The 18,443-nt window shown below is 41.0% G+C and overlaps 1 protein-coding gene across 2 annotated transcripts; it reads left to right on the top strand.

Moving 5' to 3' along the window:
* The first annotated feature begins 9,506 nt into the window (after positions 1–9,506).
* LOC119568104 (eukaryotic translation initiation factor 4 gamma 1-like) lies at positions 9,507–17,456 on the top strand. 2 transcript variants are annotated; one of them, XR_005228064.1, is made up of 11 exons: positions 9,508–10,128; positions 14,071–14,497; positions 14,861–15,000; positions 15,106–15,198; positions 15,332–15,547; positions 15,708–15,842; positions 15,959–16,177; positions 16,412–16,663; positions 16,773–16,938; positions 17,080–17,286; positions 17,395–17,456. XR_005228064.1 is itself a non-coding variant. In XM_037916501.1 (9 exons), the coding sequence occupies exons 1-9, from the start codon at positions 10,126–10,128 to the stop codon at positions 16,866–16,868; spliced, it is 1,581 nt and encodes a 526-aa protein (XP_037772429.1). In that variant the 5' UTR covers positions 9,507–10,125; the 3' UTR covers positions 16,869–16,939. The 2 variants fall into 2 exon arrangements, 1 of the variants encoding a protein (XP_037772429.1); XM_037916501.1 differs by lacking the exons at positions 17,080–17,286; positions 17,395–17,456 and having other exon boundaries at positions 9,507–10,128; positions 16,773–16,939.
* Positions 17,457–18,443: the final 987 nt, after the last annotated feature.

The following is an 18,443-nucleotide window of genomic DNA, read 5'->3' as shown; positions in this document are numbered from 1 at the left end:
GTGTGTGTGTGTGTGTGTGTGTGTGTGTGTGTGTGTGTGTGTGTGTGTGTGTGTGTGTGTGTGTGTGTGTGTGTGTGTGTGTGTGTGTGGAAAATATGTACGTATAAAATGTGTGTTTATGTAAAGAAAGTGTGCATGTAAAAATGTGTATTTTTATAGGGGTACGTATCTGTAGAATTGCATTTTATTGCTAAAAGTCATTTGCTTGTTCCTTCAGTGTGTATTTGTGTTTGCACATGTATCATTAACACGATATACCCGATTGCCACTGACCTTTCTGGGCATTATCGTTTGCGCGGTCACATGAATGAGGGTTAGTTGCCAGTACATGCTAGTGCAAAGGAGGCGAACCCGGCGTGAATCGAGTTGGGTGTTGTGAAGTTTACTGACGTTACTTGAGGTTGCTCCAGATTTTGAATTGCATAGTTGGCGCCCGCAGAAACTGGAAAATTATCCCTAGCTGTAGACACGGATAGTGTGAGAAATTGTGTTTATATATATATATATATATATATATATATATATATATACATATACATACACACATACATATACATATATATATGTGTGTGTGTGTGTGTATATGTATATGTATATGTATATGTATATATATATATATATATATATATATATATATATATATACATATACATATATACATATAATAGTGGAGAAGGGGGAGGGGGTGTGAAGGGTCTCAGGAGTGTGAAAGGGGAAAGGGGAAAAAGTTGGAAAAACAGAGAGAGTAAAGAAGTATGGAACACGTACAAACATACATAGGTGCCTAGATGAAAATTACATACATAAATGATGTTTAGATACGTACATAGATGGTGCATACATACATAGATGATAAATAGATGGTGCATGCATACATATATACATAGTTAATGCATACATACATAGATGACACACCCATAGATATCATTTACATAGATGGCATAAGCATATAAGAAGACACATAAACGATCCATGCATACAGATACGTAGATACATGTATGAATACATGAATACAGATACATATACATTCACACATACATATATTTACATATACATATATACATATACATATGCATATATACATGTACATATATACATATACATACACATATATACATACATATATGTATATATTATATGTATTATATAATATATATATGCATACACATATATATAGACATGTATACATACACATACATATACAGAGATTTTAAGTAATTAAGAAAGCGAAGGCGAGACATTTGTGCATTGTTATTTTTAATTGTCGGCCATCCTGTTTGTCCAAGAGAAAGGGAGAGTTAAAATGACCCGCGACGGGGGCTCGTGTACCTCCTCCTCCGAGTGCACAAGTTCGTTGTACACTTCTTTGTGTTTTGTAAGTAATGTCAGTGTGTGTATGTATTTTTTTTTTAAATACCTATGTATATTTAACCAGGTCAAGATGAAAAAAATGAAAGTGCACGTAAGTGTTGCGGTGGAGGCGACCTGCACTCGGTTTTATTTACTAATGTCTCTTTATCAGAGCAATATTCTGGTGACTGGATAAATGGCATCAATGTGCGTATTCGTAAGAATGTTATATCATTAGTGTGCGAAAAATCATAGCGGCATAGCATGGTTTCTCGCTTTGCAATGAACGCATGACAAGTCACTTTCATTTGGGCGGGGGTCAAAACTTCCTCGCGTACTAGAAGTGAAGCCGCTTCACAGTGTGAGAAGGCCTGTGTTATTTTGAAAAGTCTACTGCGTTAGCAAGTACACATGGCTTCGCAAACGGCGAGAAGTGGGTCGCCAGCTACTTACATGACTCAGCCAGGTTCTTGGGAGGTCCCACGGCACGCTGGCGGCAGAGGAGAGAGCCTTTGCCTGGCGTTTCATTGTGATCTGGCCGGGGTTCGGTGGGAATGATATAGCGAGGCGTTTATGTTGTTTTGCAGAGACTCATAATTTATAAGGCGAAGAGGGCATTGTGTAAGGTCTCCTCCATGTTATGCGTGGGCCAGACGGTCGCGCCCGTAGAACGAGTCTCACTTGTAAGGCAGCGTTGCCACCTACACGCCTTTGGGTTGCCTAATGTCGCAAGCGGTGACACTTCATCTGTACAGCTCTATCATTTTGACCCTTCGGGAGCAGATTTACGTGTATTGGTATTTGTTTTCAACACAAACGTCCACGATAGGAGGGTTTTCGAAATAACGAACTAAAATTAGAAAGCGGAAAGGGAGGGGAGAGAGGTTTATTTCCGCATTTTCTGAAATGATGTCCAGGTATTACCTCAAGGCGGTCTCGGGAGTTGTCATACTGGAAGTTATGATTCTCGGTTTTGGTTGTTTGTTTTCTAGCTTATGGCGCGGTCTCTATAAGGTGTTTAAGGGTTCGTTTCTAATGAAACTAAAAGGGTTTTACTGGAGGTAAGAAGTTTAAAGATGCGAATTGTTGTATCGATATTAAACCTTGTATTGAAAAAGGGCGTAAAACCTGTTCAAACTATGACATAGATTAGTTACGATTCCTCATCCCGATTGTTTGAGTCGCGTGACAGGTACACTTGCGTCCTTTGGCCGAGCGCGATCGCCTCGGATTCTCGCTGTATCCCAGGGGACTGCAGCAGGTGACAGAAACGCCGGAGGATCGCGGCGAGAATGCAGTTCGAATTTGCGCGTTCTGGCAAGAGAGGGTGGCAATTCGGGTCTCGCTCGCCCGCATGCTTGCAATTGCTCAAACGTGGAACAAAACCCATACATTTCCTTACTGGAGGGTGGACTGGGCGGAGGTGGACGACCTTGCGTCCTCCCCGCGCCCTCGTGACCTACTGAGTCAACGTCTTCATGGCGAGATTACCTTCCTCCCTTCGCGATGTTTGACCATGCCTTCTGTTCCATTGGCTCTCCCGCATTTTGTATAGTGTGTGTCTACTGCTTTGATCATCCGCGCGCGAGCGAGATTTTCACGCCTCTCGACTGCAGTCACACCTGTCTTGGTGCTCGAGTGTAGGTAATGTAATAACAGTTTTCACTTCGTCCTAAGATTTCACTTTAGATTTTTAAGTATTCTTGTTATTACACTGCCCGATGGACGTCCAGGTGTCTTGTCGGTCAACGGAATTGAAAATGAGGGCTTGGGGAATGGCCGTTCGCTTTCCATGGTCATTCATGGCGGCAACGACGGAACTGCCAGGCGATAGTTTTGGTACAAGCCGTGGCAAACAAAACATCTTTCCAACATATTGCATAGCGGACCCGGTTTTCCAAAAGCTGAATAGGCCATGAGATGAAGCAGGACGAGTGGTAATGCTTAAAAGCAGCTTTTTAAGTTATTTGGTAGCGAGGAGGCCGGCAGACGGGTGGTTGTGGGGGGCCGGCTGACGGGTTGGCTGGTTGGCTGAATCTGGGAGGGTGGGTGGCGGGGCCCCGGCTCGGTCATAAGCCGTGAGGCAGTCCACATTCCATCCTGGTGGTGTGGGCCGGCTCCCGTGCGCTGTGTGTCGCCGGTGGTGGTGACCGTGTTTACATAGAGAGAGGGTTGGTGGCTTGCCCCTCCAGTGTTTTATAACAGTGTTTTTTGCGCTGAGATCTGCCGTCCCAATATGCGAGGTGATATCGTGATCTTGTGATTTCTTTAAGGGCAGCACTTTGCTAGTGTTTCTGTGATGGCTATAAGGACTTAGCACACTTTGATCCAAACTGGGAGGAAACGTTAAGACAGGCCCCGAAGAAACCGGACGATGTAACCCGGCGATTTACAATGAAACGTAAGTATTATAACACTGGATTTTTCCGCTAAAGCAAGATTGTCTTGGGCCATGTGGCCAAGTGCGGCAGGAATTGTGATGAGTAAACTAACGAGTCTTGGAGATTTTTTTTTTTATTTAATGGGTAATGCATTTGTATGTATTCGTGTGCAGGTGTTTTCATGTTGGCGTTTAAAGTGTAAAATTTACGGTAATCCAGTTGTGATAGCGCACTCGATTATATAAAGCTTTCCTTTAGTTTCAAGTATTGCGAACGCGTTTTTATTCACCATCACCCGAGAAGGTCTTTGTGGTCGTAAATAACGAAGAACCAATTTTGTGTAAAAGACTCCGAATGTGGCATTGGCAAGGAAATAAGTCGGATGGAGAAAGTTGTTGGAGGTCACACTTCAGTCGCTAGTTCCCGGATTTTTGCAACCGCCATGACCCGAGGCATTCTTGCATACCACCTCCGGGTTGTCGCCAACACTTTTCCGCCTACAGTTTCTTTGATGCTTTAGAAACATCCGATAAATCGCTTTAAATAAATTATTATCGCAAAGCCAATCTTCACAAGTTTAGTGAAGGAGACCATGTGCTTATGCTATATTTGTATCAGGGCTGGATCAGATGTGACCTGACTTGTGACCTGACTGAACCCATAACGGGGTGGAGAGACAGTCGAGCTCTCATAATAGTCGGGGGAAGCATCTCGGAAGCATGGGCGGTATGTATGTATGGGACTTGTTTCTCGGGTGACGTTACGGTTTACGTAAAGAGGAATAGCATTGTTAAAATGGCGAACTGTAAATGTTCAATTCTAAATTATTAAAAGATCAGTGCGTGTTGGTTTGCTGAAGGTATTTATAGCTACAATGTTATCAGTAGACTGAAAGGTTATTCTGTGAACGAGACCGTTTTCTGGGATAAAATTGGACGAAAGTAACTTTAACTTGATCAGATTTAATGCGTCGAGGGCTCATATGTTGGAGGCTTGAACTCTTAAGAACAATAGAAGTGTATGTTTACCCCAAACTACTTGGCGGCGGGAATGGCTATTTTCGCTTGAATTGTATAAAATGTACTTAAATCCGGGTCAATCTATCTTCCGTGTGTATAGTGTCAACCTGTATGTTGTTTCACAGCACAAGCTTCCGGAGATTATGCTTTTGTTAGTGATCACGTGCTTAGTGCGTGTGCAATAGCTGGAAGTATGTGTATGTGGACGCTGGTGGGTGTGTTGCTGGCCGCCGCCATGTTAAAGCCAGCCCCACGTGGCCTCGCTGGGCGGTGCTGCCATCTGCGAGCTTCCTCCTCAACCCCCACCGCTCTCCAGGGCTTATTTTGCCTTTCGTGTTTTCATTAAGCCGTTTGTTGCTTCCCTTTTGAGAGCTGTGCGGGAGAGATTATTTTTCATAATTTTTGTTTTGGGAACTTTTCGAATGCGCATGAGGGATTGTGGGGGGACGGGGGCAAACAGCTTGGCGTTGATGGGAAAGCCAGTTAGATAATTGTGCGTGCGTTTAAGAGTTGTTCAGACCCCGAAGTACGATGTGGACCATTGAATTAGACTGTTTGATGAGTGTAAAGCATCAGGTCTTATTTTAGTAACGGCGAATTCTAGGCTAATGGGTGCGGTGGCGGATCGAAGAAGAGAAAGGCTTCATTTGTGTTTGTGGGGGGGGGGGGGATGTGTGTTGCGAGGGATTATGTATATGTATGTGAGTATGAGTAGAGTGTGAGTGAGGCGCACGCCATGGGTTATGACGCAACATTACGGTAGGCTTATCAGGTGGCTATAGGTGTTGGTGGAGAGAGGTCCACTCAGACACTGCACTGACTCGCTTAGATTTGCTTCTTCGTTAGGCAGGTTCCTCCATGGTAGAAAGGTTCTAAAGTTGTCCAAAGACGGGGGATGGGAGAGCGTATTTACAGCCGTCAGAAAGTGCGATTTTCAGTCTCGGACGGGCCTCCATTTTGTTGAGGCCTTGTTTTCGGGTGTTGGTATGAACCAGATGTATTTAGTTGGGTAAAGTTCTAGTGATATAATTCTCGAAACTTTACGCGTGTATGTGAATATATGTATGTGTATTCATATATGTTGAAAATGTAGAATATACAGGCGTTGACATATAATTATTGTATAGATTTTCATTTGTGAAACCATGTATTGGTGTACGTCTCAATGGGAATACATTGTATACGAATTTAGGTTGAAAAACACACACACACAATTCACATATACATTTACATCTGTATATATTTATTTTATTTATTTATATATAGTTGCACGCACATATTTTGTATTAAAGAAAATGTATTATGTAACATACATTCATAGGGAATGTGCAATTATATGCGCCATCAGAAAAGTAACAAGTCATAATTTATGCATCACAGGCGGTTGTTTGGCCTATATTATTGGCCCTCCTTTCCCATCCCTGGTTTCAACAAGCGTGTTTCCTGCGATTGCCAGTACCTCAAAACGAAACAAAATTGTCTTGGACATTGTTTAGTGTGTGGCGACATTTTGCAGTAATCCTGAGCGTACTCACCCAACTCTGTGCGGGGTATGTCATTTTTCCACTGATTTTAACAATGTTGCTTACATTATAGATAGCTCCTCAAGTACTTTGTCACTGGATGAGTCCATCCATTGCTAGTACTGCCGAATTGCCTGTTTACCTTTTTCTTTTTGTGGGAAGATTTATCACTGTTGCAATTATTTGAGAACCTTTTAACCATAATATTAGCAGCAATATTTACAGTATCGGTATTGAGATTATTGCAAAATTAACGAAAAAATTTAATGAAGGGAAAATCACTTGCGGCCCTGGGCTGCTCGACCGACTCTGTGGTGTTGAGCCTTAGGCAGCAAAACCCTGTGCAGCAATTCCCCACAAATAGATAGTATATGTACCCGCGCACATACGGACCTGTAGATTTGCGAGTTGAGCTGTATGGTCGTGATGCCAAACATGTATCGACACTTCATTTTCTTTGGCAAAGGGAGTGTTTATTTCCGGATTTTGATCGAAGTTGAGGTACATAAATCCCGATTACGGAAATGACATTATTATTATTGTTATTGTTATTTTAAGTACCTCTCACACCCATGTAAATCATTTGCTCGTTACCTTTACACTACAGCCAGTAATTACATGTACACATTTGAGAACCAGTGGCGTCACTTTTGAGGTTGGAAATGTATATTGGTGTCGCCTGAGAGAGGGAGATGAGGAACCACTGTTTAAAGGCAGTCAGATGGTGTATAACATTTCTCACACGATTTTGTATATGGCCGAATTATGCATTATTGCTGTTTTGTTTACTAACTGCTTACATGTACGTAATAACTTACAAGTCAGCCAGACTATGCTACACTTCATAGCGGATTATATACATGTAATATATTTATTATATATATATATATATATTTTTTACATATACATACATACATAGATAATTCAATTATAACACACCTCTCTCTCTCTCTCTCTCTCTCTCTCTCTCTCTCTCTCTCTCTCTCTCTCTCTCTCTCTCTCTCTCTCTCTCTCTCTCCCTCTCTCTCTCTCTCTCTCTCTCTCTCTCTTGAGAGAGAGGGAGAACCTTGGTATTCGGTATGGAAATGTTCAGGAAAGTAAATGGTGTTCCACAGTCACCTCCCAAAATCCGCGAATCCATGGCTGCCAGAGGCGCACGCCCTTTGCACACTGATCGCAGAGGGTGTGTAAGGGGGTGCTCGAATGTCGTTTGAGCGCAGGGACTCAAGCCTGACACCCCCTGCGCCCGATGAAATGACTGACACCGACGCGGGGAAATGTCCCAGTGCCACAGACTGGGGAAAGATCAGTTTCTCATCACGACTTTTCCCCCCTTTTGTTCTGTAGCCATCCGTACTATAAATTGCGGTTTGGGGATGACTCTACCAAAAGTAATGGTACAACGATTATATTAATAGTAACAGTAAATATGATTATCATGATAGAGAATGATAACGATGGTTTGTTAGAGAATACTTAGTAATAATTAACACAGCACAACGGTGATAATCCAACTGATATTTAATAACGTTACAGTAACTTGTAGTGGTAACACCGTTATTCATACTGACAGTAGTAATGGTTTTGCTGTATGACTAGCGATTTACCGTCAAGCAAGAAACTAGGCCGAATATACATAGCACAGTATCATTTCTTACGTGTACAAAGCTTAGTATTTTACATTACATGTGATCTATTTTGTTAATGTATATGTATGTATACATATTTTTTTACTTTTCGTGTACTTTTTCTCCGATTTACGTGGAATACCATGATTTGAATAGTTACAACAATGTGATTGTAAATTAAATGAAATTGTACACAAGAGAACTTTAATATTTGCATTTCCTGCCTTAGATACGTACGAGTGTCCTCATTTGGTTTTATTTACTTATGGTGATTACCACAGGAAACCCGGTTTAGTATTTCCGTCTGGGGAACTGGACACGGTACGCGTAGGCCTACTAGTGATCGTAAAGTTCAAGGAAGTACGTCAGCCGAGACAGATCTAATCACCAGCAAAGTGTCGAAGGCCGTGGCGGACTCATGGAAGCGGCGTCGGCGGCGTTGGGGTCTGCGTTGTCGCCAGGACCTTGACCCTTGCTAGGGGGTGGTGGCTATCATTGCGAGATAAGGGCGGGCCTGACGCGTGGGGAACACCACCTGAGCGCTATCGTTTGGGGAGAGCGCTTCGAGACTGCGGCCAGTGATTTTTTTTTTAAAGCTTGGAAGCTGTTGATTAGATTTCTCGATTGCGTTCCTGGGAGACCGTTGGAAGAGGGCTGTAGGTGGCTTGCATTGAATAATTTTAATATTACATGGATATACAATGTGTGTGTGTGTTGTGTGTGTATTTTTATCACGCATAGTCATCTGGGATGTTCAACAATATTGCATGCTATTGTTATATGACTTGCCATAATTACTACATTATTTTACCACGACAGACATCAAACAGCGAGGTCATGTTTCACTTGATACTCTTGCATATGGAAGGATTTGGCTAACCCTGCATGATATTCGAGTGTTGCTGTCGAGCACAAAGTTTATGCATTTAATGCGATCTCGTTTTAAGGATGTATATAGAACTGCATTTGAATATGATCTGCTATGTGTTTTAAGGTACAAGATTTGAATGGTTAATTTGGAAATTTCAAAAACCTTTTCTTGGAAGTTACGCATGTCTTTGAGTCAAGAAGAGATGATTTAACCAAATATTTGCTGGACACCTAAAAGGAATAGTTGAGGAAGTATTGCGCATGACTTCTGGTCCGCCATCTTGCGCGGGACAGCGTCGGCCTGGCATCATCCAGCACGTACGGAGTGCCATGAGGCCGCGTTGCACCTGTTTCCTGTGAGGGCAAAAGGTATCTCGAGTATAATAACGGCGAGGCAGCGAGATGCGTGTGAGGGGAGGAGGGTCGCTCGGTATGCGGGCAGCCGCTCCACACCCACTTCCACCTACACCTCGCGCTCTCTCGCGCCCGCCTTCTCCAACTGAACTTTCTGGGGCGGGTTCAAATCACAGGGACTTTGACGAAAGGGTATTATGATGTGTATCTATTTATGAGCCTGCTGGCAGAAGGAGCTTACCCCTTTCCCTTCCCCATTGGTCGCTCGCGTGCGTGTCGGCAGGTGGCAGCAGCGTAGTAGTACAGCTGTACGACAATATGGTTTGCGGGGCCTTGCTGGCAGTGTGGTGCTCGGTGACCACGGGATAGCGGGATCAGGGAGACTGTCTGGGTGCGGAGGTTACGTAGTTGCGGTGGAGTGACTAAGTTGGGGCGGGGACCAGTATCCTTTCGAATACATTGTCGCGCGTTTGAACTTGGGGAGGGGGGATGTTCACTCCCCTGCTCGCGATGCACCGGTGTTCAGATTGCGTGCGTTTTAGTGCGAGTAGTACGTGATATTAGTGCACCTGATTGGTAAGATGAAGCAAGCTGTTATGGCGGAGGAATGTAGTGCGAGCGTGTGAAGCAATGGTAGAGCTCGAAAGCGGTCTGGGTCCAGTCAAGAAATCGTGGCATGCTGCGAAGGTGGCAGTGATAGCAGCAGCAGCGCCGGCTAGCTGACCCTCGCCGCGACGGAGAACACAGGCGCTCACGACTCACAGCGCCATGTGGAGGCGGCTGCTGACTGCCCTTGGCCTCACGCGGGATTTCACGTGATTCCCCGATAATATGGAGGGCGCGCACACCCACATAAACTCCTCGGAAGGAGACCTGACGCGAAGAAAATACCACACCAGAACCATTCACAGATCTGATAAACGGGGAGGAGGAGGAGGAGGAGGGTTCGGTCGCGAGTCCAGCAGATCAAGGTACCAGGGCAGGAGGAGTCGAGACCGGCATGGTAAGACCTCGTGTGAATTCAGCAGTTAAGGAAGATTGTTTTTAAGAAATTTTGTTGAGTTGAATAACCGAATTTTAGTTTGAAAAAAATAAATAAATAAAAATAAATAAAAACGTGGCCGTGAATGATTGATTATTGTGAAAGAATTGTACTTCAGGGAATGTTAATGTAATGAGAATATAGTCGGTAATATAAAAATTAGGTATAGTTTTTTTTCTATTGAAAGGTTTATGAATTTCTATTTCACCAAATGGCTTGCAAGCATTCAAACCCAACACGGTTTCCTAGAATGGAAAAAGGAGCATTCTTAAGGATCTTGAAAGAAAATTAAGGCACTGCAAGAGAGGTAGTGTCACCACAGCTAAGTGGAGTGAATACAACGGCTATCAAGCATTTATAGGTGGCTCCTTCATTCAGTCTTAAAGGTCAGACAAACAAGGATAAGCCATAACTAATGCAGAGATTTATCTACTTGTCAAGTTTATGCAGTTGTGATTCTTGTTTTGCAAGTTCACACAGGTTAATTTCACTATACCCCCCCCCCCCCTTCTTAATAAATGAACCTATTTTTGGGAGCAACATACTTGGACTTGTTTTTTTATTAGATGATTTTTCTTTACTTTCAATGCAATCCACAAAAATCTGTTCATACTATATCATAAAGATTGAAATCCTTATCCTTGACATGGTTAAGATGATTTGCAAAAATACTAGGGTCCTGTTGTGCTCATACATTTCTCCCCTTTTTACCCTTTTTAATCTTGTTTATTCTGATGAGAGTGAAGATGGTCATTGTGGGTGGAAGAAATGTTTTTACTATTGGTTATAGTAGATATTTCTTGTTATTCCTTCACTGGATGTCATAAGTTGACTATCGCTTCAACTTCATCGAACAAAGCAATTGTCTGGGCATCTGATTTGTACACATTTGCCAAGAGGGATGGCTTCCTGTTGCATATTTTGGCATTGGTTGCTCTAGTGTTGTGGTCTTCTCATAGGGAAGTCCAGAGGTGGTGTTTTCATTGAATGCATTTGTGGCATGGCTGACTTTGTCCTTTGACTTCCTTTTTGTATTTCTTTGATGGTAGATTAGATTTTGGAAAATGGTTTAAGGAAAGGGTTTAGGAATTTTTATTTTTTGAAAAATGGTTTAATGAAAGCTTATAGGAATTTTAAGTTGACCCCCTCCCCCTCCCCATTTGCTACAGCCATTCACAATGTAGGCTCTCCAGAACTTGTTTAACTATGTCTGTGGTAATTGTTAATTTTTAGAACTGTTGTATAAGTGATTATACTTTATCCATATTGGTTTGTTTTCCTTTCTGATTGCAGTTGATGTACATAAGCATGGGCAAATGTATACTTGGGAGGGGAATGACCAGCTATGGTTGGAGTGTCAAGTGATGTATACAAGTTGCAAAATTCATTATTGCCAGTTTTATCATAGAGAACTTGTATGTTTATAGGATGCTTGTCTACTACTAAAATTTAATTGAGGGTATTCAACTTGGTATTAAATTTTCATCATTAATTGAAAATGATAAAAATTTGCATTGGAAAACTGGGAAAATCCACAGTAGCCTGTCACAATGGCGCACAAATTCTCATGATAGTAAGATTAAAAAAAAAAAAAAATGCTCTTTACGACCGTGTGGATTTTGCCTGAGATGGTCCTTTTACCTTGGTAAGGTACTGATGTACAGGTTGGATTAGGCAGCAGAGGGAGTGCTGGTATTGTCAAAAGGCTTTTTTACACAACCCAAGTGATGCAGTGGCAGTGCTGGCATGAAAGTGAAGCTAAACCTGTGAGTTGGTGTTGGGAGATGGTGTCCAGAAATATCATGGTAGCCACAGCAGTCCTCCAAGCTGACTCTTTGCCAAGTGTCTGCTTCTGCTCATGTCACTTCACCAACACCCACACTTCACATGGTTCACTGCCAGTGATTATTGCTCGTTCATCCATTCTGTACTTCTGTTGGTTCTATGTAGTTTTATTTTATCTCCTTATATATTTATTATTTTTTCCCCCCATCTCCCCCTTCCCCAGAAAAGGGAATGGTGATTTTAACCCATTGGTGCTAAACACAGTACTTGTATTATCCTCTAGTTCCCTATTGCCAGTCAGTCAATTAGGTCTACCAGACCTTACCTTGAATACCACATTGCTTTTTTTATTTTTTTATTTCTTTATTTTTTTCTAAAGCAATTTATTATAACTTTTATAATGATAGTGATATGGTTTATTATGATTATTAATGTTCATAATAATTGTTACTTATAATATGCTATATTAATAGTAAATAATACTCTCCTTAAAAGTCAACAAAAAGATAAGTAGGGGAGACTAAGTAGGCCAGGTAAATGGCTCCTTGTTACTAGGTACTTTTGGTACCATCCATGTCGGAAGTTGGCGGGGAGGTGGGAATCTCAGGACATGGCAATTGCACATACCTGTGTTAGGGTAATTCTTTTTCTATTGCTCTCTAGTAATTTAATTGTGATGACTTTTTAAAATTTGAAGTTAAGTGATGTAATTTAGTGAAATAAGTAGTTGCTAATGTTTTGGGTGGAAAGAAAAAAAAGTTTGGCCGTGAATTAAAAGCTTGATTTGCAGCTTATTATAGTTTCTGGGAGAGAAAGCTTGGCAGAAATGGCTTTTGGCAAAATCTCATTTACTGTTCTGTTTTTGCAATTGATGAATGAGGTAATAATTTTTGTACCAAAAACTGTGTGGAAGTATGTATTCAAGTCATTTTGAGGTACTAGTGAATGTGTGAAAGGTATGTATGTGTGTGCATTTTTTGAAAGATTTTCAAGCATCTTATTCTACTCTGTCAATATAAGGTACATGTTCAGAATTATTATAATGCACTTCATCAGAGTTGACTTATCAGCCTGTCATTCTCCAGAGATAACATTTAACTTTGCACTTCATCAGATTCATGATCACTTATCTTATCAGTGTGTAAATAAACCACTAATTGCTTTGAGTACAGAACTAGTTTGAAAGCTAGGCACCTGCTTCATTAACTAGCAACAGGTAACCGCAATCCATTGCCAGTAGTACAGATTCCTCAGGATTGACAAATTACAATGAAGACAAAGCACAGGGTAACCCTCCCTCATTTTTATATGGGAACAGATATATAGTAATACTCAGAACTGTTATGAAGTGAACAACTGGGCATGCTATATTAGCTCTTCTTGTTAGAGGTGGTGACAGATGTTCAGAAATACAAAAATGAAATTTGTCTGCCAAAATTAGGTGTTTGTATTTTTACTATTAGATGTAGGATCCACTCCTCAGATATAGGGGTTGAGTTTCTGAATTTTTAAGTATGTGGTTTTTATCCTTGTTGAATCCTTTCTTATCCTTGTTTATCCTTTCCCCACCTTGAAGTCTGTTATGTATTTGATCATTATTATAATTAACCCATTGGGTTGATAAGAAAGTTCTCATCTGTTTACAGTTTTTAATTTCTGAAAGAAAAATATTTTTACTACCATTGTAAGTTTGACAATGATAACTTTGATAATTTTGCAAATAGTAAGAAATGTGAAATTTTCATAAATTCAATAAGAAACCGGTCATGTAGGCTGGGTAGTTGACCTGTTACTCAAATTTACACACACCTTACACACCTACTTGGACAATTGATTTTACCTGACATCAATTGGTTAACATTGGTCATTATTGATTATGTAACTATAATTGAGTTGTAAGCTATGTAAGTTTGATTTTTCTGTGGACAACAATAAGAAAATTATTAATTTGGAAGTCAGCCACCCCCCCCCCCCTTTGTAGTTCTAAATTTGTTACTTCATTGTATTTCCTTTTCCTTTCTGACTTGTTCAGTTTGCAACTATTATAATCAAAAGGAAGAAAAAATCTCCCTTTGTGCCTATAAACAGTAACTCTCTAACCTTTTGCTTTTATTGCAGGCAAGCGTGGAAGGGGGGTTCCCCGAGAAGAAACCACACAGCCAGAGAGACTGTGGAGGAGCCCCCAGCTCAGCCCAGCAGCCACAGTTACCAAGCCAACCCCAGAAGGCTGCAACACCACCTGCAGCTCAAAATGCCACCAAGCCCACTAGCCAGCCTGTTGTTCAACCTCCAAAGGAGAAGACGCCAGAGCTAGCTCAGCCTGTGAAATCACAGCTGCCACCAGTGCAGAAGCCGGCGTCCGCTCCCTCCTCCAAAGAGGCAACACCCCAGCCAGAGTCCTCCCCCTCCCCCCCTGAGGAGGTGCCTAGTGACCGTGCCTCGAAGGAGAGGGAAGTAAACAGCATAGAGCGAGAAGTCAACAATGTTCATGATGAGGAGGAGAAGAAGGATGATGGCCCTCAGCTGAAGTACAACTATAAGGATGGTAGGTTTGACTTCATGAGTTGTTTCATGAGGTATGGCAGGTACAGGCTGGTAGTCTTCTAGTTTTGCCATGAGTTCTTGTACAAAATGTTTAATCCAGCCATCATTTTCCACAGGAAAGAAGCCACTCTTGCCCCCCCCCCCCTCCATTCTCTGCCTCACATCCTTTTCCTTGTTTGGATAATTCATGAATACTTTGAATATTGTGCTCCTTCCATCCATAATAAGTAGCTCTGCTCTGCTGGATAGTGGCAAAGATGTATTTTTTTTTATGTATGCCGTTTTAATGGCTGATGTCTTTTAGTGACACGTACATGTAAAACTGATGTATTTATTCACATGCATTTTTTGGGCATCATTTTAGATCAGTGGAGCCCTGTAAATCCTGATGGTAAACGTCAGTATGACCGCAGATTTCTCCTTGAGCTCCAGAATAACCCACTCTCCCTTAAGAAGCCGGAGTCCCTCCCCAACTTGGAGGTGGTCCGTGATGGTCCAGGAAGGGTAAGTTGGAAAGTGTGTTTGGGGATGTATGATAGGGTATGCCTTTAAAAAGCTATATCTGTTGTAAAATAGGTTTGTTTTAATGACACTATTTCCATCTTGCAGCTTAAGCCTTTCGACCGGGGTGTAGGTGTTTCACATGGCAGCAGTGGCCCAGACTTTACTCCTGATTATTTCAAGTCTACAGTTCCAAGCAAGGTATTAGCAGTTTACAGAAAATTATTTCCTTTGTGCTGAATACGTTGTGATGATGAATTGTGAAAACCAAGGAATTAAGTTCAACTGGTTTCCTGATACCTCATCTTAAATGTGTATTATTTTATTGCATCAGAGAGGAGTACCAGGGCGCAATAGCCAACAGCGCCGAGAACCAGGAGGTGGACCTGGAAGTAGAAACGACAGAGGAGGAAGTGGCCGTGGACAGAGTAAGGTCATCATCATCCCTCTCTCAACGGGACGTGAAACTAAGCTGAAGACGACAGAAAATGCTTGGAAGCCTTCTGTTAAGGAGTCGAATATTAATGATGAGGAAGCTCAGACTATTGAGGTATGTACTAAGATTTTGTGGTGGTTGATGTCTTGTAATTTTAATTGTTTAATGGTTGTTAAAAAAAAATTGTATTGAATTTCAAAAAGCTTCAGACATTTGTTTAGAGAAGTTTAATGTGGATGAGCTTGTGCGACTAATCTTATTCTCTATTGTGCAGGTGGTGAAGAGGATGAGAGGCATCTTAAATAAACTGACTCCAGAGAAATTTGAGAAACTTGTTGGTACAGTCAATCAGATGCCCATTGACACCACAGAAAGACTTTCAGCTGTGATTGATCTTATTTTTGAAAAGGTTTGTTTGGGGAGATATTTGACGGTGTGATGATGAATATTATTAGTTATTGTTATTTTTCATTGGGCCAGCAGTACATGGTCATCAGCAGTAAAACATTTTCTTTCTCCTAACAGGCTGTGGATGAGCAGGGTTTTTCTTCAACCTATGCTCAGATGTGTCAAGTACTCTCCAAAATGTCTGTCCGTGGGGAAGGTTCAGACTCCAGCAACAGTGGCAAGTCTGAAGTTAAATTTAGGAATCTTATAATTAATAAGTGCCAGAAAGAATTTGAAAAAGATAATATGGAAGAATTTAAGGCTACCAGACGGAAAGAAATAGATGAATGTTCTGAGGTAAGTAATTTTTTTTCTTTATGAAGGAATATTTTTTTGCATCTTCAAAATTGAAGGAAGTGACATCTCTCAGTATAATTACTTATTAATGAGATATATTCTGTTATAGTTGATAATTTTTTATTATTATTATTTTATATATATATATATATATATATATATATATATATATATATATATATATATATATATATATATATATATATATATATATTGAAACTACTCCCTTTACAGGCTGAGAAGAAACAAGAATTGTTAATGAAGTTAGATTATGATGAGACCAAATTAAGAAAAAGGTCTGTAGGCAACATTAGGTTTATTGGAGAGCTCTATAAGCTACGCATGTTGACATCACCGATTATGATGCGCATTATCGGTACACTCTTGGAAAAGAGAGATGAAGAGTCCCTTGAGTGCCTATGTAAACTTCTTACTACAATTGGCAAGCTCTTGGAAACACAGTGCAACCAGCAACCAAAGGCAATGGTAAGTGGGCAGTTGAATGCCATGTTGAAGTTTGTGTTATGTAAAATAATACTCCAGGTACTTTGTGCAGTAAGGATCATTAATTTTTTTTTGTCCTCTCCCCCAACAGCAAGAACTAGATAAACATTTTGGACAGATGGAGAAAATAGTGAATGACCGCTTAACCAATAGCCGTGTTAAGGTTCCTAATGATGGATGTGATTGACTTGAGGCGAAACAAGTGGGTTCCAAGAAGAGAAGACAACAAGCCCAAAACCAAGGCTCAGGTCCATGAGGTGAGTGTGCTGACTTTTGTTTTTAACTTGTAGATGAACTTCATTATGCTTTATTTCCTTTTTTAATTTTTTGTTTTAGTGTAGATTTAGAAGGTGATGCATGATATTGAGTGTTTAATGCTTTTGGGATTGCACTTGCAGGAAGCAAAGAGAGAGGAGATTGAGCAGCAGATTGCCCTTGCTTCAACTCCAAACCGAAGAGATGATAGGAGAGATGACCGTGACCGTAAGAGGAGCCGTGATAACCGTGGTCCTCCTATGTCTGAGGATGGATGGAATACAGTTGCATCCACCAAGAATAGGGCATCGTTTGACTCTTCACGCCTCAAAAATACTTTTATTAATAGGGTAAGATTTGTCAGTCTTTGGACATTTTGTGTTTTGGACATACGAATGTGCTAACAAATATTTAAGATCGCATTGCTTTTTTTGCTAATCTGTAAATGTGTATTACAGCCGGGAGCAAGCGAGGGAAAGGAAGAAACATTGAGAGGTACAGGATTCAGCAATTGGGACATGGCTCAAGGGTGGCTTGAAGGACCACGATGAAACAAAGCAAGAAAGATAGTTTATGTGCTGGAATAGTATGGGACACTCCTACTTAATGAAAAAAGTTCTTCATCAAGGGTAAACCTTTTGTATTTTGTTTATTTGTATTAATTGTAATTGAAACTTAATTTTGCGATAGTGACATCAGCTCAATGATTGTCATCTTTTGTGATCTGCTTTATTAAATGCTATTGATGTCTCATTCCAGTGGAAACAGACTGGCTCCTGGAGGAGGGCCACCAAGGCAAGGCATTGTCGTTAGCAGTAGAGTCATGCCGCTCCTTCCAAGACAAGGAAAGTGCTTGTCTGCAGTCAAGAATTTGTTGGCCCTGGTAAGTGTTCTATTTAGTAACAATTCTTATAAGTTTTTCTTTTTCCCCCTTTCCTCTCTACCTAAAAATATACCTTTTTTCCGACCGAAGCAAATCTACTAGTCGTCAGATCAAGGGATAAATGCTGGGAAACTGGTGAATCTCTTAAGGGTTCTCCAAATATTAATTCAGCAACAGCTGAAAAGTTTGCCATTGCAATCATTGAGGAATTCACCCACAATAATGATCCTGAGGTACGTGTATGCTACTTAAACTCTTTTCTAAATTTTCTTGCCAACTTTTTTTGTTGGCAAGAGTTGTACATGTTATGAAGGACACAGGTGTCATATTCATTTTGATTAAAATGCCTTCTAATAATTCCATGATACTCTTGCAGGAGGCCAAGTTGTGTGTCAAAGAGAAGTTCTCCACCAGCACCATCAAGTACTTTGTGCAGGTAACACTAGATTGGGTGCTAGACCGTGATTCAACAAAGAGGAGGATGTTGACAATTTATATGACTCATTGTAGAAACTCCTCTCGTTGATCAGTCCTAGAAGGGTAAGTTCCACTAATTATGACAGATTCATAGGTTGCTATTATATAAAGTTGCTGAGTATATTTTGATCCGATATTTTTATTTCT

The sequence above is a fragment of the Penaeus monodon genome, chromosome 43 (genome assembly GCF_015228065.2).
Source record: "Penaeus monodon isolate SGIC_2016 chromosome 43, NSTDA_Pmon_1, whole genome shotgun sequence".
Lineage (NCBI taxonomy): Eukaryota > Metazoa > Arthropoda > Malacostraca > Decapoda > Penaeidae > Penaeus > Penaeus monodon.
Note: the sequence above shows the minus strand (reverse complement) of the source record. Positions and strands in the feature narration are given on the sequence as shown.